General features: G+C 37.2%; 1 protein-coding gene across 1 annotated transcript in view; it reads left to right on the top strand.

Annotated features, from left to right (window-relative positions):
• The window catches only part of LOC143181058 (uncharacterized), a 219,603-nt gene that overhangs the window by 81,868 nt on the left and 112,107 nt on the right, over positions 1 to 25,628 (top strand). The window contains exon 3 of the mRNA XM_076381249.1: positions 11,806 to 11,853. Within this exon, the coding sequence (XP_076237364.1) occupies positions 11,806 to 11,853 (48 nt within the window). The remainder of the gene's footprint in view (positions 1 to 11,805; positions 11,854 to 25,628) is intronic.

Genomic DNA, 25,628 nt, shown 5'->3' with positions numbered 1-25,628 from the left:
CGCTGTCCTCGCGAAAAATGATCAGGTTCTTTTTGGAGCAAAAGAATGACACTTTGAAGGAGTTCCATTATGGTTTTCGTTATTTACAGTCGTATGCAAAGTGTTTTTTAATGTAATTGCTTTCTGATGGCTTTGGGCTACCATTTTTTGTGGCTTGTATGGTACAGTACTCTCTTGTTAGAAGCATTGTTGGTGAGCTTATGGCGAGGATCACGTTTTTGAAAGTAACTCAGATTTTCGATATAGATTTGCGTATGAATGAAGAGCTTATAACGAGGAGGTAATTTTATGATTAACTCGGTCATATTAAATCGTTTTGATCGTACCAAAGATGTGAGTGACAGTGCACGCAAACAAGATTGAAGAGCTTGTAACAAAAACGACCTTTGTCAATTTTTGTCTTTTTCTAAGGGAGCAAAAAACACTGTGGTGTGTTTCATTTTTATTCAGTTGATTAATGTTCTTTTTAATAAAATATTCATTATACTACGCGTGTTGCAGGTTCCATCATGTAGTGAATCTTGCTTCTAACCACTAGAATGTCTTTTCTTTAAAAGGTCGTAAAGTTTGACAAAGTCTGCTTTATGATCTTCAATTGTTTTTCTCTAAACAACTTTAAGGTGTAACGAATATAGCAAGAAGTTGTGCTGTAACAAAAAATATTCTAATTCACTTTGATGGTATAGAAGATGTGAGGTATAATATTGCAAGCAAAATACATTTACTTTGAATAATTTACGAGGTTCCAGTTAATGTAACAGTGCACTTATGAGGAGGGTAAACCTATCTTCTTGATGAAGAACCACCAGTAACATGAGATCAGATACGGTAACGGAATCATCGAAATTATTAACGTTTGATTGTATCGTACCATATATGATAGTCTGGTTTACTGAGTAATATTTAATATTCGTTTTCATGCATAATTGGAAATCTAACAGTAATTAGTGATGGAGTAAATGGAAGTGAAAGAAGTATTACTAATACAAGCTTTAATTACGGGTATAGTATCTCAATGGTAATTAACGTTCAGCTGGTATGGTGTTAATGTTACAATATATCTTGATGGATCTTCTGTGTCTTTCTATTATGAGAAATGATTTATCGTCTTCTATAGAGAATTCAGAATGGTTTGTTTTATTAATTTCTGTTAATTATCTATTACATAATATTCTTCGTATCAAATATGAAAAGTTGAACTAGCATAAATATTGTGACCCAGTCCAATATATTAATTAAAGATCGATGATGCGTAAGAGATTTATGAGATTTCAGAAAACTTTTCTTAAAATTATTGACTTCAAATTATTGAAAATTAAATTTAAAAAATTATATGAGCAATCATTGAGTCCTTTCTTAAGTGATTCAAGTTAATAGTTTGACGATAGATATTAGACATTTTAAAAAATGGTTCGATGTACTAAAATATGCTAAGAAACAGAAATAACAAAATTATGTTTGAAACTTTGATTTATTAATTTTCAAAGCTACACCTTTTGACTTATTCCACTGATATCATTGTGCCTGACCGAGGTAATGAACATTGACAGTAGAATAAGTCTAAAAGATTTTAAGCTTTAAAATTTCTTATACTTAAACTGCAGATATTTATAAAAATTTCTATTTCCATAATTACATTTAAAAAAGTAAAATCTGATTGAAAATTTGTTTCACCTTCCACATAGTACATAGTGTATCTATAACCTGGATTTTGCACTCTGTTATATACTAAAATTTCCCATAAATGCATAAAGATCCGCACTCTCTGATACTCGCTGTTAAACCCTATCTGCATAGTACTGTACCCAATTCCTAATATAACAGTACAACGTAACATAAATCTTATCTCGACGTCCATCCACTATTTTAAAACCAATTAAGACGTACGTAACCCAAAGGTATTACTGTACACAATATAACGATGACCGTACTAAATACACAACTAACGTTACAATGAACCGAATGCACAGTCTCCACCACGAGACGTCGCAAAACGAATCGAATAGATCAAAGCATAACCGCAGAGCACATCGACTGTTGGCCATGATTGTCAGAAACATGCACCCAGCAACGTCCGTATATGGCACGGGCGTGCGCGTTAAGGGGTTAATTTCACGTCGCTCACCGCGGAGCTCGTTTTCCGCTGCTGTAACAACGGTTCCTATTCTCGATTTGAGGTTGCCCGATATTTCTCTGAATTTCGTTCATCCTCGACACGATTAACTGGGATTCCCTCCCGCCCGTTTTATCTCGCTTACGCCCTCATCCCCCGTCCCGTCGTTTGCAGTTCGGTTTAATTATTTTCCTCCGCAATAGACTGGGCGACTTGAACGCTTTAATGCCCATGGACAGCCAGGAGAGTGCATTTCTCGATATCGGGGCGGGCACCGTGGCTTTGACTTCCCTCGCGTTCGCGGCTAACGAGAACGAGGAACGGGACACAGCCGTCCCATGCATCGACCCTTAGCCTCCCGAAGTTGTTCCCCGAGCACGACACGGTGATGGCCTTAAACGTGGAGACAATGAGTTTTACGCATCACCGGATCCAAGGGCTTTTCGCTGCTCGACGTAATTACGGGCGACGTGCGGGCTCCTCACGGTTCGATCGTCTCGCGTCGAGAGCCACTCTGCTCGAGTCGCCTCGAAGACCGCTTCCTTCGAGTCTGAATTCGACGCTGCGCGCGAATCCCCTTTCACCATCTTTTGTTTATCGAGGAATCGATCTTTTGTGCCAAGCATAGTGGATCGGAACGAAGGAAGACGCTCCAATGCGATTTTTAATTGAAATTGTTGTTAGTACGTAGCATGTCTGAATAAGAATACAGTTGATAATAAACTATTTCGTTTTTATTTCTGTCGTATTTTCTTTTCTATAATTTCTCTTTTTGTATAGTATATATCTGTATTACTGTATATAGAGTGGGTGGGAAATTGTAGTACAACCGACCAGGGAGTGATTCTACGTGAAAAAATAAGTAAAAATGTTGTGTTCTATTTCTTCATCCGTGGTTTTGTTTTCGAGAAAATCGAATTTGAAGTTTATTACTTTACAGTTTCTGTTGGAAATGTCCTCCTCGTTACTGCATACGTAACTGTGCTCAACGGATTAAGGATAATTGAATGTATTGTAACGTATTATCATTTTTTAGTTATTCGAACACTTGAAGAATTTTCTGCTTTAGTTGTGCAATGTTGAGAATATTTTCTTTATACACTTTTTCTTTGACATATCTCCATAAGTAAAATTCTAGGGGTGTGAGGTCGAGAGACCTTTGAGGCTAGTGTATCTTATCGCCACGATTTATCCAGCACGAATACTTTTCATTTAAGGAATTTGAAACTGGCCTCGTCGTGTTGAAAAGTAATTCTAGTTCTAATATCTAGCGACACTTCTTCTAGCAATAAAGACAACGAGCTTAAATATACTCGAGCTTATCAATGTCTATCAACTCTAGCACAGACAGAGACAACCAATAGCAGAATACACGATAAGTAAATCGTATCGCGTAGGTGAGCAAATTTCAAATTCGATTTTCTTGAAAACGACACTTCCAATGAAAAATTTGTACACCACATGTTTTCCTTATATTTTTACATAGAATTAGCCCTTGGCTAGTTGTACTACAATTTTCTACCCACTTTGTATTTAATTTATCAGTCTACATACACTGTATTACAAGGAACTGTATTACTAACTTGAGCATTTTAATGAAAATTTAGGTGTATGTAAAGCATAATAGGTTAGTTAGAGAACACTGCATTTGCTGTCTTTTAAATTTATGAAATTTCGGCATTGTTCCTGCTTTCCACTGGACCATCCAAGTTTTAGTCAACAAGCAAAATAATACTGCTTGTCCATTCATAGCGTTTACTTGATTTGGCTCTCTGTGAATATTTCCTATTTCAAAAACTCAAAATTGTAATGAAATGGTTCGTTACGATATTGCTGTTTCAATGCTAATTCAACCATACAAGTAGCTGTGTCAATGATATTGAAAACGATTTCAAAAGCAGACTTTCAGAAATTTATCCATACATTGGTGGACCATGTCCATCGTTGTATTATTACTAAGGGAACGTACTTTAAATAAAATGAACAATTTTCATAAGCGTAATCAGTATTAGAATTAATATATTATCAATTCTGTTATTTTTTCAACATACGTACTATGTATATTACCTGTGCTACAAAAGTGACATAGTTCTAGAAACGTGATTTACAAATCACGACCATAAACCAGTTTAATATGAGGTATCTCTTCGTAAATGTACTTTTTGAGTTGTGCCATTTTCCCATTATACCAACAGTGTATACATTTAAAAAAAAAACGTTTATTTTAAAGAACAATTTAAAACAGTAGCTCGAGAGGTTCCAAGGTACGGAGCGTCTCGAGCCATAACTCACGACCCTATATCCGCCAGCCTATGTGCGTGTCCCTCAGAAACTATACCCATCGATCGTAGCTCAATGGCACGTGACCCATAAAAAAAATGGAACCGCGGAAGTTTAATTTTTCAACTATTCGACGCGTCCTCCGCGTTCCGATCCACCGTGCGGGCGTTAACGCGGCACGGAGCTCGCGGGAGACATGAACGATCATTTTCCATCAGCGTGACCGCGTTGGGAGGGTGGCCGAGGAGATCGACAGTGAACGGTGGCTTCGATCGAGCCTCGATATCCCCTGGCATACGTTGGACAGACTTCCCCGGCGAGTTACAAGAGCCGAGCGCCGATAGTAGATCGTGGCGGCGCGTCGCGCCAGCAACCAGCATCCTGACGATCCTTGGTAAAGAACAGAGCTACGGGGACCCGTTTCTGGGAGGTTGTCGAGGATATTACGAAAGGGACAGAATGTGCAGCAAGTGCAGCGAGTGTTGTCAAGGATCTAGACACAGTGTGGACGCTAGCCCCACGCCAGGATCAGATTCCGATATTTCAGGTAACCACTGCGGTTTTTGCACCTGCCAACACTGGGTCGTTCCTCGACCCGAAACCACTCTACATAGAAACCAGTGTAACAGAGATCAATCTGAGACGAGTCATGCTCACAACAAACCTCACACCACGTCACTCGATACTATAATCACACTTTTAATATAAAAGCAATCGCTGAACTCTGATAATGAGTTTATTCCTCTGGGGGAAGCAAAAGACTGAAACGGTGAGGCGGCTCCCCGGTTAATTGATACAAGCGCACGTCACCCCACTTCACTGTTCCTACGTTTCCGTTTGAACCCTCATTTCGTCTCTCTTTGTCCCTCCATACGATCCGTGCTTTTTCAGCTCTGATTTCCTTAGGGGGGTTACAGAAAAATATACTCGAGCTTTGTCCACAAGGAAAGCCGATTTAGGGAAGCTCGGTTTTAATTCAAGCTCCTGTTTAGTGGTAATTACTATTTTCTAATTATACCGTGTTATCCTATTAGAAATGAGTCACCAAGTGGGAGCGCGATAATCCCTCGTTAATTGACCACTGCCCTCCCCTCGTAAGTGATCACGAAATTTTTTATCTAGCTCCATTCGTTAAGAAAGACAGGCACGTCGTGGAACGTGTTGGTGGTATTGATCCGTCTCGAAATTCGCGGCGCATTATGGGATTACGATTCGACGGAAAACAATGGCTCGTTCGATTTTTCCGCAGACCTCGCCGCTCAGCGAGGCTTCATTTCTTTCGTCGATGGTAAAAACAGGCCGCGAGGATTCTTCGCGCGTCCACTTAATCTGCGCTTAACGTTTTCCACCCGGAGGATTTTTCTTTCGATGCGTAATCTGTACTCGGCATCTCAACGAAGAAAAACGCGCGGCTTCCCTTTGCTCTCGGCTTAAGCAACTCGGTGCTTTCCTTCTCTCTCTCGTTTTCTCGCCTGTCCATCACCCTGTTTCTCTCTCACTTGTTAGCTTCTGTTAGCCTCGAAATGAACTTTTAATCTGTTGGTCCGGACTCGACGACTGCACCGTCCATTTAGGGGGGCATTCCACTTTCGAAGCTCGAAAAACACAAGTAGTTTTTAGACTGTAATCCCTAGACGCATGAGTGTTCCACAGTTTTTCGGGGAAACTAATTAAGTGTGTGGCGCAGAAAGTTACAGATCGATAAGGCTTTTGTGTTTCGCTTTTTGATTTTTGGTAGTGTGAAATAGGCTGTGCATGTGTAGTCGTTTTGGAAATTGTTAGTCAGATGACATTGTGTATGGTAGGTGTCTTAAGAGTAAGGGTACTGTGTGTGTATGATAAAATGTCGCGTGGTTTTGAAACGTACATGTATTTTTAATGCATAATAAGATAAGAGTATATTCAGAAACTATAAACCCTTTGACATAGCTTACATACTTTCTAAAAATTGTAATATTTATAGATGGATACAGAACTGTCAATAGACAGTTGAAAATATATAAGAAAATCAGAATATCTATTAAAGAAATGTATGAAAAACATATAAATTAGGACAAAGTTATAGTGTCGTAAAGTCCACATATAAATATCATGAACCTTTTAAAGTTTACAAAAATTTGTTTCACTGAATATCTAATAAATCATAAAAGAAGTACTACCTACATTTGGATCATTGTAAAGAATACAATAATTTTGAAAATAGTATAAGAGACACTAAATTGTTTGTTTAAAAATTGTGACATCATTATGAGTGCATTATGATGCTTAACAAGCTCAATGGGCCTCAAACGAAAGAAGATATTTGGAATGCGGTTAATTAGTGCAAATATTACTATCGTTTAAATTAAATAATATTAGGTTAAGTATGAGGTATTTTAATTTAAAGTAAACAGCTTTTGCAGCAAAGTTTCTAGCCTTTCCTCAAGCTCTGGTTCACTTCAAACTTGGTTAACCTCGTCCACTCTTCAAAGTGCAAGCCAAAATTTTCGTCATATATTTTAAGCTTCATTAATCTTCAGACCACCCATAACAGAAGAAAACTAAAGTGTTCAAAATTAAAATGACTTGGAACACCTTCCTGCTCGCAGTTCTACATAAACATAACGAATATAATGATAAGCATTGTTTCCTCGATGTACAGTAAGTTGTTTTACGATGTACATTAAACATGATAAATGGGATAAGATAACAAATGTTAATTAATTACGCTGAATATAATTAATATATTTTCTGTAAAAGGAGAGTTTCTTTCGAAACAAAATACGTATTAATATAATAATAACAATTTACAGTTAAAAATCAATCAGATTTTAAATCAATCAGATATGTTAATTTACTCTTGTAAAATCTTATACCTTAAATATAGAAATTCACATTCAAATTTACATTACATTTCTACAGCCCTTTCTCATTTTACGACCAGAACATTTCATCCCTTCAGGAACAAAGAATTAAAAATTAAATGGAAAGAATTGAAATGTGTAAAGAAAGGCTAATGGAAACAGAAGAAGTGAATTTTGCAGAAAAAAGAAAATAAACGTCAGATCAAAAATTAGATACTTTTATACTTTTCTCAGTGAATACATCTCTAAAACGCTGGCTCAATGTTTGCCCTTTTCCTTTGTTACTTAGCTGTCTGCTCCTTCTCACAGTTTGACATATTTAACAATATTTAATTTCTTTGCTTACCATTATATATAATTACTTTCTTGCCTCAAGAAAAATGATTAAAAACGTACACAAATTACTTTACGACAAAGAAATTAGACATTATGGCCAAAACGTTTGAAAACATTTTTACGCATCCTGAGTACCTACCTTAGAATTAAATTACCCACAACTGTGTACTCCATGAATATAAAACAATTTCGATATTTTTTAGAACCTGTGAATTGTCCAGTGTCCTTTGACTGTACCAGTATGTACTACGCATCATCTGACACTGCTTCGTGTCAAAAGCAACAGTAGCCATAAATGGGTTGAATAGATCTCCCCCTTAACCGTACCATACCCACTCGTATCCCTAATCCCATCCTTCTCTCAATCATCATGCATCAGGTCGAAACATCGACGACCGTGTCACGAGATGGATAAAACTGGCAAGGCACGACTTCCTCTTCCGGTACGACACAACTGTGTCCATAACGAGCGCACGGAAGACAGGGGGTGAGAGAGAGAAACTGGTGGAGGAGAAGCGTAGCATTCGCGTATACAGGGTGTAACAAATACACGTCTCAATATTTTAAGGGGTGCTAGGGGAATGCAAATTGGTCACAAAATATCTATCGAGAAATATCGCATTTCTCTTCGTTTTTCAGTGATAATACATTAAAGTTATAGATTCTATTTTGCAATGAAGAGTAGGTCGTGGATAGTAATGAACAAATATGTACGAAATATAATATGTATGTGCTGACCTGGTCTTTTCAGCTTTTTTAGAAAATGCATGCTTTGTAAACACTGTGAGAGAAATAAATTTTATTCGTTCTCTGTATGAATAGACTCTTCGACAACAGATGGCAGAAATTTTAATTGGCAATTCTACCTGTCAAAATAGGTCGAAGATAAAGAATGACGAAATTGTGTTTGGAGCTTCGTTTCAGAGTTATTAATTGTTGCAAAGATGTCTAAAATTCGTGTGAAATGTGTCTGAGTTAGGACTTATTCTATGGTTAACGTGCATTAGGCTAGACGCAACGAAGTCAGTAGAATAAATCCCGAATGAGACACATTTCATGTGTATTTTAGACATTTTCTCAATAATTATACAGAAAAAATATTAACTTGAAATTATTAAACACTCTTTTAGAATTTACAAAAGTACTCTAACAGGTCTGAATTTAATAAAATCAGTAAGAGTAAACTTTGTAAGTTTAACAAACAACTTTTACTGTTGCCAAGTTACCTTTGTTAATTTTATAAAGGTTTACAACAAATTGTACAAAAATCTAGCTTATTTAAATTTGTTTACGAGATTTTTGCAATATCTGCACGACCATTTTTTCCATATAATAATCCGGAAACGAAGTCGTAAACACAATTGAAGAGCTCACAACACAAAAAGACCCCTGTCAATTTTTACTTTTTCTATAGAAGTAAATAAATACTGTAGCATTTTTTATTCTTGTTCAATTGGTCAATGTTCTTTTTAACAAAATATTCATCATAACACACGTATTGTGTTTTTATTGGAGTAGATTCCATTACGTTGTGAAGAACATGTCCTGATTTAAAAAATCGTAAATTTTAAGAAGCCCTATTTTCGTTACGTACTCTTCAATTTTATCAATTTTTATTTTCATCTTACTTATCACAATATGGAATCACCTCTCCAAATTTCTGACACCTATCGTCGAACATTCTATATAAGCATAGTATCAACATAAATTTCGCTTAATTATTCATTGTATTCATTTATTCTATCTTTCTAACAAATCATTTATTATGAATGTAAACCAGTTTTATTTCAATATCATGTCTATTACTGTTTCGTAATATCAATTCGCTCCAAACAATTCCATACAGGCAAAGATTTCCACAGTACACAAAAGTTGACAATTCTTCCTTACAAAATCCCAGTAACTCTGCCATATTACATTAAACTTACATAGTTACAATTACATTACTACTGCAAAGCAAAACCAGTTACGTCCTGTCGTACACATTTTCAGCTCCACATATTTGCCCTACGACCCCTTGAAATATTTCGACGCATATTCGTGACACCCAGTACATACGAAAGGGGTTCGTTTAGACGACACGGAAACGTCAACGTGTCGGGTATCGTAAACAAGGTTAGGAGGAGAGCGAGCGTCGGAGGGTTGAAAGCGGAACGGCGAAAGAGCTTGCTCGCGCGCCACCTAGCCTCGAGCGATCCTTCCCCCTCGTAGTTTGCAAATACACAGACCTTTTGACTTTTAGATTCCGCTGGACTTGCAGAACAGTTTATCGGGCCGTATTTTCGCGCGCGACCGTTTGTCATGGAAATCCGACGGCGTAAGGCGAGCGAGCCCGATTTTATTAAATCGTTATCCGAGGCTGGGTCGCCTGGACTCGGTCGTGGATGATCGAGACGTCGACAGGTTCGTTTGGCGGACCTGCGGTCGGGGCAGGGCGGAAAATGGGTCGACAGGGCGTGACCGTTTGAAATTCATACCTCCCGCGTGGCTGAGAGCCTGGAAGCACTGGCGTGTCCTTATAAATTTACGCGGGCCACATAGACACTGCAGGAGTCGAGCGAGGCCCTGTGGGCGCTCGTGAAATATGCAGGACACGTATGCGCTCGCCATCCTACGGATACACCGCTGCGGAATTCCAAGACTTTCCCTTAACTTTGCGAAAAATTACTCGAGGAGGGGGGCGAGAGTTCGGCTGTTTCTTGGGGGTTCTGTCGCGTTAGGTCGTAAAGAATTTTCGCTCCTCTTTTGAGTTTTGCGCTGATGTGGCTCAGGTTTGGTTCCATGTAGCGCAGAGGGGACTTGAAAACGTTTTAAAAGCATCTAGTGAAGTCCTGAAAATGTCCAAAAGACGTCTCTGAGACGTTTGATGCTACAAATCAGTATGTTTCTAGGACGTCTTGAAAGACATTCATAAAGTGTCTTAAAGACGTTCGAAAGCATAAGCCTTTAAGACGTCTTATGGATGTGAATTTTACAAATCTTTAAGACGTCCAAATTATGTCGTAAAACGTTCGGGCATAAAATGGACATAAAGTAGACGTGTTCAAGACGTCGTGTGCTATCTGGAGTATTTATTTTCGTTTTAGCAAGTAGTGACACGCTGATGAGGCGGGAGATATTTTTGACATGGATGAATGGTGTGAGACAAAATTAAATATTGAATAGTACCATGGAGTGTACAGTACTTCATATCTCACGGTTATTGCAACTGTGACACAGCTCTGAATCATACTTTTTCAGATAACAAGATAATATCATAATTCAGTGCGAGATACGTTCTTTTTGTGCTAATAATTCAAGAGCAGCGAAAATTGAATCTATGTTACTGTTGCAGTAAATGAGTGATATGGTTTTTCATATATCTCTCGCATCCTCCATTTATCACAGATCAAACCTGTTCAATTTTCACTTTGTTATGTGGAATGTTTTCTGGTGCACAGCTTTACCATAATTCTTTATTATAAAGAATAGATTGTTTTTAATTAATTTTAGTTGGCAGACGGAGATCTCTGAGCCCTCCTCAATAACTTCATGTGTATCGATTTGTGATAATTGTCTGTGAGTGCAACATCTAATACAATTTCTGTTCGACGGTTTATTTTATGGATTTGTTCGTTCACGATTCGTACAGCTCTAAATTATTTCAATTTGCGAATTCAAGTTAGACAATAGAAACTAATCTCAACGTATATTTTCTATACTTACATTTATATTCACAATGCAACACATTCAAATCTCAACATTTTCAAATCAAACATTTGTATTTAAATATTTACACTAAATTTAATGATATACTACACATTTCAAATTCCTAAGTATAATCTTGCATTAAATACCTATATAATTATTTTTTTAATATCATTTAATGAAATAAATGTAGCAAAAAAAATATTTTTATTCAGAACATTTAATCATTCACCGCAAAAAGACTATTTTCATTCTTATCGTAGCTTGATATGGATCATGTCATCATTTCTTACACTTTTTTATAAATATACATATTTAAGATAACTATAGCGTACATATATGTATGTATTAATTTTTTATTCAACAATTCGGTTCATAAGCTACAATTTATTCTTTTAAACAGAGTATGTATGTTTTGTGAAAATTATATTAACACGATCCAGAAGCTTTCAGAATAACTCCTCAGTTATTCAGTATCGCGACTCGACAATGTCTCTTTAATGGCTCTCGTGCTAATAGATGCATATCTCCTTTTTCTTGTTGCAGAGGAAGAGTGGAATCCCGATGGCAAGGGTCGACAGTCCAACGACACCGGTGAGTTTTCCTGTTTCATACGGTTCCTATTTCACGTGAACACTAGTCATCCTTTGGGACGACTCTTTGAACCAACTATTGTATAACGGTAGCATTCCATATGGATACTCGCTACAGGAGTAATACAGTGCACCTCTAAAACGTTGTTGCGAAATTGTGTTTCAAAATTCGACCGTATAATGCATTATACATGGGAGCAACTTTGACTGCTAAAAGTGGTTTCCAAAGTGCATCACTTTGATAACGCAAGAGTAATTCAATGATCGCTTGTGAATCTTGTTTTTCATTCTTATATTACATTATACGTATATGGAACCCATTACGCAAAGTATCGTGTACACATAAACAGTGCCTGTTTGCCTCATGGGATCTCGTTATTTATACACGTATGACAGGTGTTTCATATTAAATATTAAAACCACGATCCCACAAAAGCAATATTTCCAAATGAATTATATTCTGAAAAAATAAAAATTAATCAATACTCTTATAGCAAATACTGACAATGATTTTGAAAAAAGATTGCTTCGAAATTGATTCAATATATCATAAGTACCATTGCTATCTAAATATTTTTCATTTCTTAATTTCTGCGAGCATAACGCGAATGCAGAAAAACTGTACTCACTCAATAAAACGAATTCACGTGTTTCTTAGCGAAACAGATTGCAACAACGCGAGAAGTGTGACGTATAATTTCGGTTAAACGATATCCATGTATAGCGTCATTATACAAAGACTGACTCTAATCTGCGCTTTCCTGAGTAAAGTATTTTCACGCTATTAGCTTGACTTGTCCCCTGCGTTATGATTTCGCCACAGTACCCCAGTTTTTTCGCCAGCTTTCATTTCCTCTCGAGCGTTCTCATTTTCTTTCACTCTCAGCACCGACGAGAGAAAAGCAAATCGCTGACACATAAATCGGCTTCAGAACCATATCCTCTGCACATTGAGCGCAAAAATATCGCACTGCACTACCACGGATGAATCACTAACGTGACCAGTCGCATGCAGTCAGCAGCGCTTTACAATACGCTGGATCGCTCTTATAAATGGTTGGGTCCAGTTAGTGGCGCTTTTTCGACGATATCACACATTTTTCGGCAATATACATTCTTCGAAAAATTGTATGCTGTAATATTATCGCTGGTCTCGAGGCTCGCCTTTTTAACCAAAAAAAGAATAATTGTGTTTCGCTCAAGAATTATTTTTCTTCTCCTCAGAAATTTAAATATTTTCTATTCTTCCACATAAACAATAAATGGACTTACAGAAAATACTACTAAAGTATTGGACGTCCACTTTTTCTCTATGAGATATGTTGTTAGGAATATGCATATAATAAACACTTTTTAAAGTGAAATTATAGTTTCTTAAAACCTGAAAGGGCTAAAAAGTTGAGAGGCTGAAAAAGTAATTTCAGTTAAGTGAACTCATCAGTTATTAAATTGTATACATAGTGTCACAAGTGTTTCCTCTGAGGTTTTTAAAAGTAATTGTAAAATTTTAGATCGCTTGTTTCTGATGGTTAAGCTTTTTCACTGATGGGATACCGCTACTTGATCTCCTGCAAGGAGATAAAAGCTTCTATTCCATTTTTTTAATCGAAGATTATATAAACAATTTTATTGTCTAGGTCCTCTTTTGAACTCTAACATAGAGATGTAAACGGAAGTAGTTCTGTTTGCAGATTGTACAACATCGCCATTTTATAGACAATACTATTCCAAGATTGGTATCGAGATGTAGAAATAGGGAATAGATTACTGATAATTAAGAAGTTATGAGATTGGAATATTCAAAATTTTCAAGATTTATAGACGAGAAGGTTTAGAATTTTCAAATAGAGTAAGTTTGAATATTTTTAAATTTTCTACATTTAAATTTTCAACGATTTAGAAATTGTAAGACCTCAAATATTTTAAGCTTCGAGTACATCAATTTTTAAACATTTGCAAATTTGAATACTACAAAATTAAAAAGATTAAGTGCTTCAATATTTGTAGATTCGGAGATGAAAATGAAAAATTTGAAATATTTGACAATTCTAACATTTAAAAATTGTGAGATTACTTAACTAGTTTAATTCGACATCAATTCTTAATTACATATTACCAGACACTTTTATCGACTATTTATCAAAGAACGAATTACCAACTTACATAGAGCCTATTTATACTGATCATATCAGATTAATAGATTCACTATATCAGTATATTCACACTAACTATGCTATCAACTTTTAAGCATTCCTACGTTCACTCCCAGTGAAACAAAGAATGCCCTAAAAATGTGATACAAACTATATGAATCACAACTCAGCCTATCACCTGTACTTATTCCTAGAATTAAAACCGAATTTAAACAAAGACAGAAGAATACATGCCTCTTGCATGAAAAAAATGGTCATACAAGCTTTGCAAAAGTCTCCTCAGTAGATTTGAGCAAGGTAAATTCTTGTAGGATCTGTTATAGTCCTTCGTAAAATTAGCAAAAGTAGCTTAACTACAGTAAGAGCAGCATTGTTAAATCTACAAAGTTGATTCTTACTGATTTTATTAAATCCAGGCCTGTTAGAGTGCTTTTGTACATTCCTAAAGAGACTAATAATTTCAGCTTAATATTTTTTCTGTATAATTGTTGAGAAAACATCTAAAATACTGAAATGTGTCTCATTCGGGGCTTATTCTACTGACTTCACTATATCTAGCCTAATGCTCGTTAAGAGTACAATAAGTCCCAAGTCAGACACATTTCACACGAATTTTGGACATCTTTGCAACAATTAATAACTCTGAAACGAAGTTCCAAACACAATTTCGTCATTCTTAATCTTCATCCTATTTTAACATGTTTCAATTTTATTAAACCCAGGCCTGTTACAATACTTCTGTACATTCTACAAAGGACTTCAATAACTTCAGCTTAACATTTTTATCCCTGGTAAGCTAGGGTCTCGCAAGCACAAAACAAGCGACTGTATATCTCCCTCCCTTATTTCTACCTGCGAAAACAAGGAAAGACACACGACCCTCCGTCAAGAAGTCGTCCGTGTGACCCTTGCCATTTCCATGCTTGGCAATTAAGATGAACGCAATTGGTGACAAACACCTTGCAGGTGTCCCCCGGTAGTCACGCGCATATGGTAATTTCCTAGCGTTCAAATCTGGTGTCATCTCGCGCTGGTCGCACTTGAAGCAGACGCGTTACAAGCTTAACTTAACCCCAGGAATCGGCGAGGCGTCTGTCAGGCTTCCTTGGTTCGAATTTCAACAGCACGAAAGCTCCAGCCAGCTCCCTTTCGGTTGCTCCTCGATGCGTGAAAGCGATACCACGACCATCCTCGTCTTTTACCGCACTAGGTTCACCCCGAGCCACGCGTAAATAGATAAGCCAACGCCAAGGCGTTTCTTACGCCGCTTTAACATTTCTTTGCGCTGGGACAGTTTTGGTTCATTGAAAACAACCCTGGTACCATAATGTTAGAGCCTTAAAATTAGGTAGATGACAGAAAAATGATAAAGGAAATATGACAAATGAAAATTCTCGTTGTGAACTCATTTTCGTCTTTATTCTTTAAAATCGTTTCTCCATTTTCTATTTTCTCTCTTTTTGATAAACTGATCTTTCACTGATATTTCTTTGTATTAATCGATCTTTTATTTTCTGTGGTCCTCTGATGAAAGTGTATGTCGAGGATTATCTCGTCATTCGTTCGATTGACTGGAATTCGAAATTTTCAAACGATGTGGTGAGGTCAGTGGCGTTGCAGTCGTGTCTCTATTACGCACGTGTAATTCAAGCGGTGTAGCGATTCAGTAATCGAATTGAACGGCCTTAATTCCGAAAAGCGGATTTCGTAGCGACCTACACAATCGAACTATCGCAACCGCGTCTCGTTTCCCTATTGATGCAAAATTTCTTTAAACTATTTCCCTTGGAATATTTCTCGATACCTTTTTTTTCAAATTTAGCTCTCATCTGTTAATTAGGGTTTATAAATGTCTGCTGTTACGTCACTGGCAGGGTCAGTTCCATCTCACAGGAGACCAGTAAAAATTAATCAACAATTCACAGTAAAAGTAGGTCAGTCGTGCCATTTGCTCTTACGTCATTAAATATGAAGCCTCTTTTTTGTAAACATTTCTCAAACTGAAGCAAAAGCATTACGTTTCTCAGCAGTGAGTAGTGATTCCCATTTTCACTTCTTCAGTGCGATGTTTAGTTTTAATTCTCCTTCGGGCAGCGTTGAATCTTATTACAGATTGAGTCGGTAATCGAAGAGGTCTCCTGAGACTTGAATCATGTGACGAAAGTTTGCTTTCCATGATTACACAGACGACGTAAGGGATAGATCTATCATCTTATGAGACTTCTCTGGTACACAAAGTCAAATATAGAACCTCATTAGAAATTTAATAGAGTAGATATAGCATATCTATCATTCAATGTGAATTTTTGTCACGTACTTTCTCGAATCCCTTAAGCTATCAATTGAAAATAATTTTTATTTGTGCGTATGAAACATGATTATAACCCTATTATTGATACATCAAGAATAATGGTATAAAATAAATTTTTGTATTATTTGCATGTATAGTGAATAACTATCATTATTTAGAACAATGATATTGTGCAGTTAAATAACAGTTCACTTATGATGAACAATTTATCTAACATCAGATTAGAACGAAAAATAATTTTGAATGATTAAAAACTAGTCTGTAATGGTTAATTGTTTAAGAAATAATTTTCATGATAGTAATGAGTCTTATTAAATCTTTCCATACGTTGTAATTGGTATTTTAATTTTTAAACTGGCGAAAATTTATTATTCTTACAAATACGAGAACAGAGTATTCTCTTAAACAATTTTTCATAGGATTTACTTTTGATTTACGTTACATATAAATTTTTATTTCGGAAATTTGAGCACAAAACCGAGCTTGTACGATATTTGATACAACATCTCCTGAAATTGGACTCTTTACATTAAAATCATGGAGTACTGATTTTAGAAATAAATGCCAATTATTTTTATGCTTCGACCTGTTGTAAATTACTCTATGATCAATATCCAGAAAATAAATTTTCGAATATCTGAAAATTTGAAAATTCGAAATTGCTAAATTTGAGAACTTGAAAATTCTCATCTTAATACAGTGTTGAACAATTTGGAAATTCAATGTTCGAAAATTTAAGCAATTAAAGATTTGTAATCTAAATATTTGAAAATTTAGAAGCTCCAAATATTTGAGACTTCGAAATTAAAGTATTTGAGAGAATAAAAATTTTATTTTAAATGTTTACGAATTTCAAGATTCGAAAACTTTGGAATTTGAGAATTTAATATCGTTCGTCATAAAGAAATAGTATTAAGGTGCTTTAGCACCTTCAATTTACAAGAAACATCACTTTAGTGTCATCTTCCGATTTTTATGAGACCTGGTATACGAGTAACTCATAAAAAAATATTGGTCACGTATTTTTTAGTAGTTTCTGATATATATGTTTAGGGAGTAGAAACCAGCCCCAAAGTTGGGGTGGAAAATTCATTTTCGTACATATCTCGAATTTCGTTTACGTCATCTTATTGCTTATAAACAAATATTATAAAAAAATTGTGTATATTTTTTCATAAAAAATATTATAATAAAATTGTATATGCATTACTTTTTTCTACCTGCACTAGTTCTCAAGATACTCACAAAAATGAATTTTCCACCGCAACTTTGGGGTTGGTAGTTTTCACCCCCTAAACATGAATATCAGCAGCTAAAAAAATACATATCTAATATTTTTGAGTGCTCTACTCATATACCAAATTCCATCAAAATCGGAAGATGACACTAAATTGATGTTCCTTATCAGCACGCTAAGGGCTGAACATACTCTACTTTAAATAAAGGTGCGAATACACCAGATTTCGCAAGCTGTTCATGAACAGTAAAGCATTCAATTTTCTACAAATTGTCTATTCGTGTGTCTATTCGCATACTGCTCTTAATGTTCGTGGAAAAATCCAGTAGAGGTGATAAAAAATTTATGAACTGTTTGCAGACCCAAGTTCCTAATACCAAAAATACTCAGGCCCAAGTTCGAATATCAGAAATACTCAAATCTAAGTTTGGATATCTAGATATCCATATCCGAGTACTCAGATCAGAATTTCGAATTCAAATTATAATTACAATGAATGTCTCGGGTACTCGGATATCCAAGTAGTAAGACCTCTAATATCCAGTTTTAAGTGTCAAAATATCGCGCCACACGATGAGTTGGCCCAACACCCCTCCTCAACCAGAACATTTCCGAATCTCATAAGATACCCAAAATTCGCGCCACACGATGAGTTTGCCCAGCACCTCTCCTCAACCAGAACATTTCCGAATCTTGCAAGATACCCATATCCGAGTACTCAGATCAGAATTTCGAATTCAAGTTATAATTACAATGAATGTCTCGGGTACTCGGATATCCAAGTAGTAAGACCTCTAATATCCAGTTTTAAGTGTCAAAATCTCGCGCCACACGATGAGTTGGCCCAACACCCCTCCTCAACCAGAACATTTCCGAATCTCGCAAGATACCCAAAATTCGCGCCACACGATGAGTTTGCCCAACACCTCTCAACCAGAACACTCGCGAATCTCGGAAGATACCGACTCGATTGATAACCTCGCACACCCTCGGTCGGTGCAGCGGCTCCGTTTTCGACGAGAACCCCGCGATATTGCACCGACAGGAGGGCGTCGCGGTCGTCGTCGACGGCAAGATGGCGCGACGCGACGCGTAGGCTCTCCTCTCGTGGCGACGGCGGCGTCGCGATGATCGTGGTCGTCGTGGGCGCCCCCGCCGCCGGTGGACGCCGGTCGAACCGAATCGCGTGCCAATCTTTTAAAACGCTCTCTCGCCACACCCTGCCGCCAGTAATCGCGTAAAAAACGCGCGTCTCGTGATCCTGCCGCGAGTGTCTGACCCAACCAGAATTCCCATCTCCCATAATCCACGAGTTCGAGATTAAGCTTCGTCGTTCAACGTCGACACGAGTTACCACCCCTCAGTGCACCTCCTCGTTCATTTGCGTCTCGCGACCACCGATTCCTCAGCCACCCTTCGTTCCTAAATCTCTCCATTCCATCATCACCCAACTCCTCAGCCCTTCGCTACGCGACGATGCGCCTAGACGTCGCTCGCTTTCGCGTGAAACGATGACGCGACCCCGAAGGATGCTGCGAGCCTCCATCCCTGCGGAGGAACGACATAGGGATGCAGATCGAGAGCGAGCATTCTGGAGGTGCGTTCTCTAGCGACAGCCCGAGCAGTAAGTGTTCCTGCCTCTCTAAAAATTTCATTCAACAGCTACCCTCTAAATCCCTAAATTCTAAATCCCCCCACGTGGACGTTATACCTGGCCCTTGTAAATGGTCGCTTGCGAAATTCGCGTTCATTGACGCTCGAGCGGCCAGCAACGTGCATCTCGCGGCGTCTCGCTCCGCGAAGCGTTCGCCGGTTCCGCTCTCTGTCCTGCTCGCGGCGTGCAACGGCGACGCTCCGCGGATCCGTCAGTAACTAATATTGATTATAGCAGCGACGCCAGCGACGGCGGCGGAGCCAGCGACCGAGGACGTGCTTCCTTCGGCTCGGTTTTCCTCCCGTCGACGCCGCCGGTAGTCGTACACGCGCGTCGGGAACAATAGCGTCGCTCGCGGGAACGGCTGCGCGTCGGGATTCTGGAGCGCCGCGTGTCTGCGGTGCGCGGTTCGAGTCGACGAGATGTAAGCGGGAACAGGAGCGACGCTGGGGTTTCAGTAGTGTTTGACAAGTGAGACTTTCGCTTGCTGGCTTTTCGTTGCAGCTTGGGGTAAGTTGCTGTCACTGAACCGCTTGTTCGCGGAAACGATCCCGCGGAAGAAGAGTGTTTGTGTTTATTTTGAGTGTGGGAAGTTAGGGATGAAGCGTGACGAGCTGTTTGCTTGGAAGCTATTGTATTCACGCGACTCTTTTTAGTTTTGTGGAAGGAGGGGGTTAATCGTTTTAGAGAGTAACAAATTGTATGGTACTGGTTTCTAAGGGGGTATAGGGGTTGTTTCTTGGCATGTGCCTCAGCTTGTGTAAAGTTAAGTAGTAGTTAATTACTTTGGCACTAAAATCGTGTAGAATTGGGAAAATGGAGTTGATCACTTTGCCCTGTGAATGGCTCAAATGCTAGGTATTTTATACGGAGTTGGTAGAAGTTAGATTATGGAGCGTAAGGTACGACGTTTATGGGGTTAATTAACGTGGTGATTTATGTTTATAGTGTGTTTTTTGGCGCAGGTACGTGGCTTCTTTTGATGAGTTTATAATGAATACCGCGATTTAGAGGCGAATCGTATAATAATAATTCACTTTTATGTGAGGCATAAATGAGAGTGTTTACTAGAATTGCTCTAATCCTAGTACGTCTAGTTTTTATTAATATTAACAAGCTTATAATGAGGGATTAGTGTATCTTGTTTGTTATTCTCTCTTGAGAATGATTGAAGCGTGAAAGTTAGAGATGAGATCAATTAAAATGTAATAATGAACTTATAGCGAGAGAATGTTGATAGCTTGTATAGTTGAACCAAACTGAAACGGTGGATTTAAAAAATAGTAGAAATCTACAAAGTACGGGTGTGCTGGATCAAATTCTTGTAAATGTAATAACGAGGTTATAGCGAAAGACAATAGCATCTTGCTATAAAGATAAAAGAAATTACAATGGTGTTTTCAATGGTTAAAAGTCTCAGAAATAGAAATGAGTTGAATTATAATGAATTTAGTAACGAGCATATTGCGAGGGAATATGTACTGTATATTCTTACAAATAGAATTGAAGAAAACTGGAACCATGGTTCTAAATCTAAAAGACAAAAATGAAAGTCAAGTGAATAATACTTTACTTGAAATTATAATAATGAGATTATAACGGGGAAATGATATATTTGATTGCAAATCAGATTTTTAAAAAACCAAAATAATGGCGTATAACGAGAGGATACTGTATATCATAGCGATAAATGAAAAATTAAAAAGTGGTTCCAACAAAAATTACAAATCTAAACATTAATTATGAGCTTATAACAAATAAAACTTAATAACTATAGTACTATAGTAGCATAGTGATTACTATAATATCCAATTTTACTGACTCTAATAACTACCTCATAAAAATCTTAATAAAACTTGACCTAAAATAAAATTCGACAATAGTTCCAATGATTATTAATCCACATATAGGACCAAGCTTATAGCGAGTAGTGGCAGTTAAACAGGTAGTCTCGAAAGCACGTAATATTCGCGATCCATCATTCTTCATCGTCAATGCTCTTATTGTTCACCGTTCATTGGAGTGCGTTCTTGATTCGTTCATGATTCTCTCGAGGACGAATTGAGGGGGGTTGGTCGAGCACGAGGAGAATCGGCGACACGTGGACAACAGCGGCGCTGCAGAGCTGAACACGTAGAAGCGAGAAGGCGTCCTCTCACGTACGCAGCCGCGCACGCACGTGCACGTGCCGTCGCCAACCCTCTCCTCTGCACGGGACGCATTTTCTCCCGCTTCAAAAGCGATATAGATTTTTTCTCCCGGCACGCGCTCGATTCAGAGCCACGCAGGCGTGCGCGCGCGCGACGCCGTTTGCTACTCGCGTCAGGATGTGGTAGCGTGCTCTTGGAAATATTGTCTCAGGAGAGTACACGGCGGTGGCTGTTTGTACAGGATATTTTCGAGTTGGAAGAAGTGTACGAGGTCGTGAAATCGGTTGAGGGGTAAAGTAAATATGTTACGAGCGTCTAGACGGATACGGCAGGAGTATCGGAGATAAGGAGTCGGGGCATTGGCTCAGGGCTGTATGAAGTACAGAGGAAGCTTGATTATTTGTACTGATCGTGGTGTATGTACGCTACTTGGGTAATTGAATGGCTATTGTATAAAGTGGAGGAAAGTTGTTTATTTTGATATATTGAATGAGGGAAAATAATTCAAGAGTACAGAACAGTATTCTCTGTTTCTTGTTTTACTTTTTTAGCGGTTGACTGTAGGTAATTATTAGTTGGTCAAATAGTTTCTATTCTTTGTACGTACACGTCAAGTCGATGAAAAAATAATCTATTTTTTTGTCGATAATTATCAATTATCCTGTGCAGAAATTAGGGACTTCGACTTTGTATTGAAGAATCCAAGGTTTATTCAATTCCAACTAAGATGCATATTTTAATCTCTCTATAATGTAGTATTTATAATTTATTTATTAAATACTGTGTCAATATTTATTTAATACGAAGTAGTAAACAGATTGCACAAATCTTTAAAACCATAACTTTTTAACAAAGGTTTATCAATAAATTGGAGTTTAGATGCAAGATGAAAAAGACTGCTTCTATATTATTTTCTTAGTCAGTATACTTGTTAAAAAATTTTACTGTCTTTTTTTCTAGACGTTTCATAGATTTGTGTGCATTTCTATTCATTTACTCACGAAATATGTAGATTGGCAATGTGGGAACTTTACATACCCTTAATTTTCATACGCTGATTAATAAATTGAGCGTTGTTAGTCACGTGAATTTGTGATACCGAGAACCAGTTAACTAGGTCACTCTTTCACTAATTGTAAGACCGCCTCCAGCAGATTGAACATGGTATGTGCGAAACTAATTAGGGAAGAACAAATCGATTTTACTTATAAGAAATATTATAACTTACCACTCCAATTCCTAATTCTGGAATAATATTAGTTTAGAATTTTCATGATTGTATTCTTTCATTTATAGTAATTGTCACAATTAGCCCGCCTTTTGTGTTTAAAAGATTAATTGTTATACAGACAAAACAGAACAAAAGCTAAAACATTTAAATGGAATATCATTAATGTAAGTTTCTTATATTTTATACACTGACTTCTACTTAATGATTTAGTTTACGAACTCGTTTCGTTTCTTCCAACTAATATTGATAATCTTAGACCAATACATTTTTAGACTTTATAAACGAGTGTATAGAGATAGAACGTCAATAAATTAATCGTACAAATTAGCATAAGATTGATTCAAGTTAAGTCAAAGACAGAATAACACATTATGGTATTAAGATTCCATTTTGAAATCAAATTGTATTGGATATTCTTTAAATAGGCACACAAGATTTGATTCTGGTCGTAGAATGCATAGCAGCTGGACCGTCCAAGATCGATTCGGCATGCCTTTTTCCTATTCGATTGGTTAGATTGAAAATGCATTTGTGTACGCTGCACGTACATCTGAAGAATTGATAGAGTGCAGTTATAAGTATGTATATACAATGCTTATTCCATATGGATTTGACTTGTACTCGATATAAACCAATTCACGTGATACTTAGAAAAGTTGATTGATTTCTCTCACTCTGCTTCTACTACTGTGCGTATAAGCGATAAATTCTTTGATATCATGCAAGTGTAACTAACTTACACTACTAAAACACTAATAAAATGCAAGTGTAACTAACTTACACTACTAAAACACTAATAAAATGCTGTATTAACAGAGTCCCATTTGCGAATTACACTTAAACGTCTTATTACATTAATTTTCAAAGCCGCACAAACTCGACAGCGACTCATCTTTGACTTTGCCACTGTCAAAAGAAAAGTGGCATCGTCACATGGTGAATCGTCATTAATAAAATGCAAATGAAGTGTGGTACGCTGTTCTACTCTGCCATGTTGCATATTATGCAACCCTCTACTTCCCATTGGGAGTTGGTTCAAAGGCAAATTCTGTCTCTTTGGTAGACTCACCACACCTTGTTTAAAGCAGGAAAACCTGAACCCTTTTTGTGAAGTGAATCGTGTATAGATATAAAGTGTAAGCATGTGGAAGATAAAACGAGATAGAGCATCACGCTTCATGACTTTCGTGAATGAAGTTTGTTGCGCGAAGAGTATTGCACTATTTTGTGATCTATCCTAGTTCTATTCCCTCTTATTTGCCATATTCTCTCTCATAACTTTCGTAGAGTCAGTGGTGAATTATTTATCAGTGATTGAATTGACCTTTCAAAGGTTTACTTCTCGATATACCTAATCGTGTCGTTGATTTCGAATTATTGAGTATACGAGTATGGAGAATTACTATCACAAATGCATTGTTAGTTTAAAAGTAAAAACTATAATTATAAGGTTCTATATTGTTCTATATTGTTCTATATTGTCTAGATTTTATATTGTTTTCTCTGATTGTAAAATATAGCTGTCTTCTGGAAAGTTTTGAGATGTCTTGTATTATCAATTTCATACAAAAAAAGACAGAAGTTGTTTAGTCTTCTATGAAGTCTGTGAGTATCTTTTTTTAATTGAAGTTTGATATCGTATCAATTGTCTGCAATGGCTATTATCTACAAAAAAGAGAAAAAGAAAAAAGAAAAATAGTAAACAAAGGGAACTGTATTAGAATAGATGTTTAAATTAATGTGTCAAACAATTTTATCACGTTAGAGATTCTATTGGTTATGAAGTTATTTTTTAAATTTTATTCTGTTAGGAAGTAATAATGTGTAAGTTTTGTATATCCAATTTTTAATCTATTTATTTTCTTCTGAGGCTTGAGCATAGTATCTAGGTGAAAAAACAATCTTCCAGTCACTTGTTCTATTAAACGTCACAACATTTCTCGTGATTTGATTCTCGTTCTGATTCTGTTATTCTCTCAAGTGACATTTTATATTTATGCAATGCCCTATAAATTATTAAATCGTCTCCATCACTGTATTATGTGGAAGGCACTGTCTGGTGGAGGGACAGACATACCTATAAATATTTATTAAGCTACTATTTTAACCCCTGTTCACTCTTCAGGTAAATACTACTTACAAGTATAATCGAATTAAGTTTTCTCGCATAAAATCGTACGTGTCAACACTTTAAAACCAAAATTTGGCTATACCACAAGCATAGATTATTTCTTTCTCAATTTTGAATTATTCCTTTCAATAAATATCATCGATCCCCTAGGTCGTGTGTACCGCTAAAAAAGAAATAAACAAAGCTGTTTTTTCGGAGCATCACATCGGACGAATCGGCATCGCAGTCGTGATTGCGTGTCAGATCGACGATTGCTCACATTCAATCGATCAGAGTCGAGAATTCCTCGAACGCGGGACAAGGGGACGTTCGATGCTCGAACGAGAATCGACGTCGAGTCTCGACCAGCAAATTGTCTGGTGGGTTAGGTGGGTCTGTTGCACCGACAGTCCAATAATAGTGTCCCCGTTCATTCACAATCCTCTTCCCACGCTAGTTCGTTTCTTTTTATTTTTTCAAAAATTTCTCGTTCTCTCGTATCCTACTTACATAGTTCTCTCGCGAGTATTTTAACGTTCGCCAAAATTAACGCGACTCTAGGCGTCTTCGCGCGAGGTGACGTAGGGGCGTTTAGTCGAAAGGGGACGTTGAACCTTTAACCCCTTTGAATAGTGGGATTTAAACGCCCATCGTAAACCATGCATGAGAAATCCTCAATTCGTGTCTGTTAATTACATTAGGGGTCTTGCGATGCTTTTGGGATTAGGTGTACACCTGGGCTCGGTTATTTTGGTTAAGCTTATGGATACGAAATTACTCAGTTGACCTCGTTGTTCTGATGGGATGTGATGCGACCCAATTTCTAACACTTCATCGAGGAGAATATAGAATCTTTCGATCACAAAAATTGATCCCGCTATTGGCAGCTTCGCTTTAACGACGTGGCTGGGTTAAGATTTAGGCACTCTG

Source organism: Calliopsis andreniformis, chromosome 6 (assembly GCF_051401765.1).
Source record: "Calliopsis andreniformis isolate RMS-2024a chromosome 6, iyCalAndr_principal, whole genome shotgun sequence".
Taxonomy (NCBI): Eukaryota; Metazoa; Arthropoda; class Insecta; order Hymenoptera; family Andrenidae; genus Calliopsis; species Calliopsis andreniformis.
This window is presented reverse-complemented; position numbering and strand designations above follow the sequence as displayed.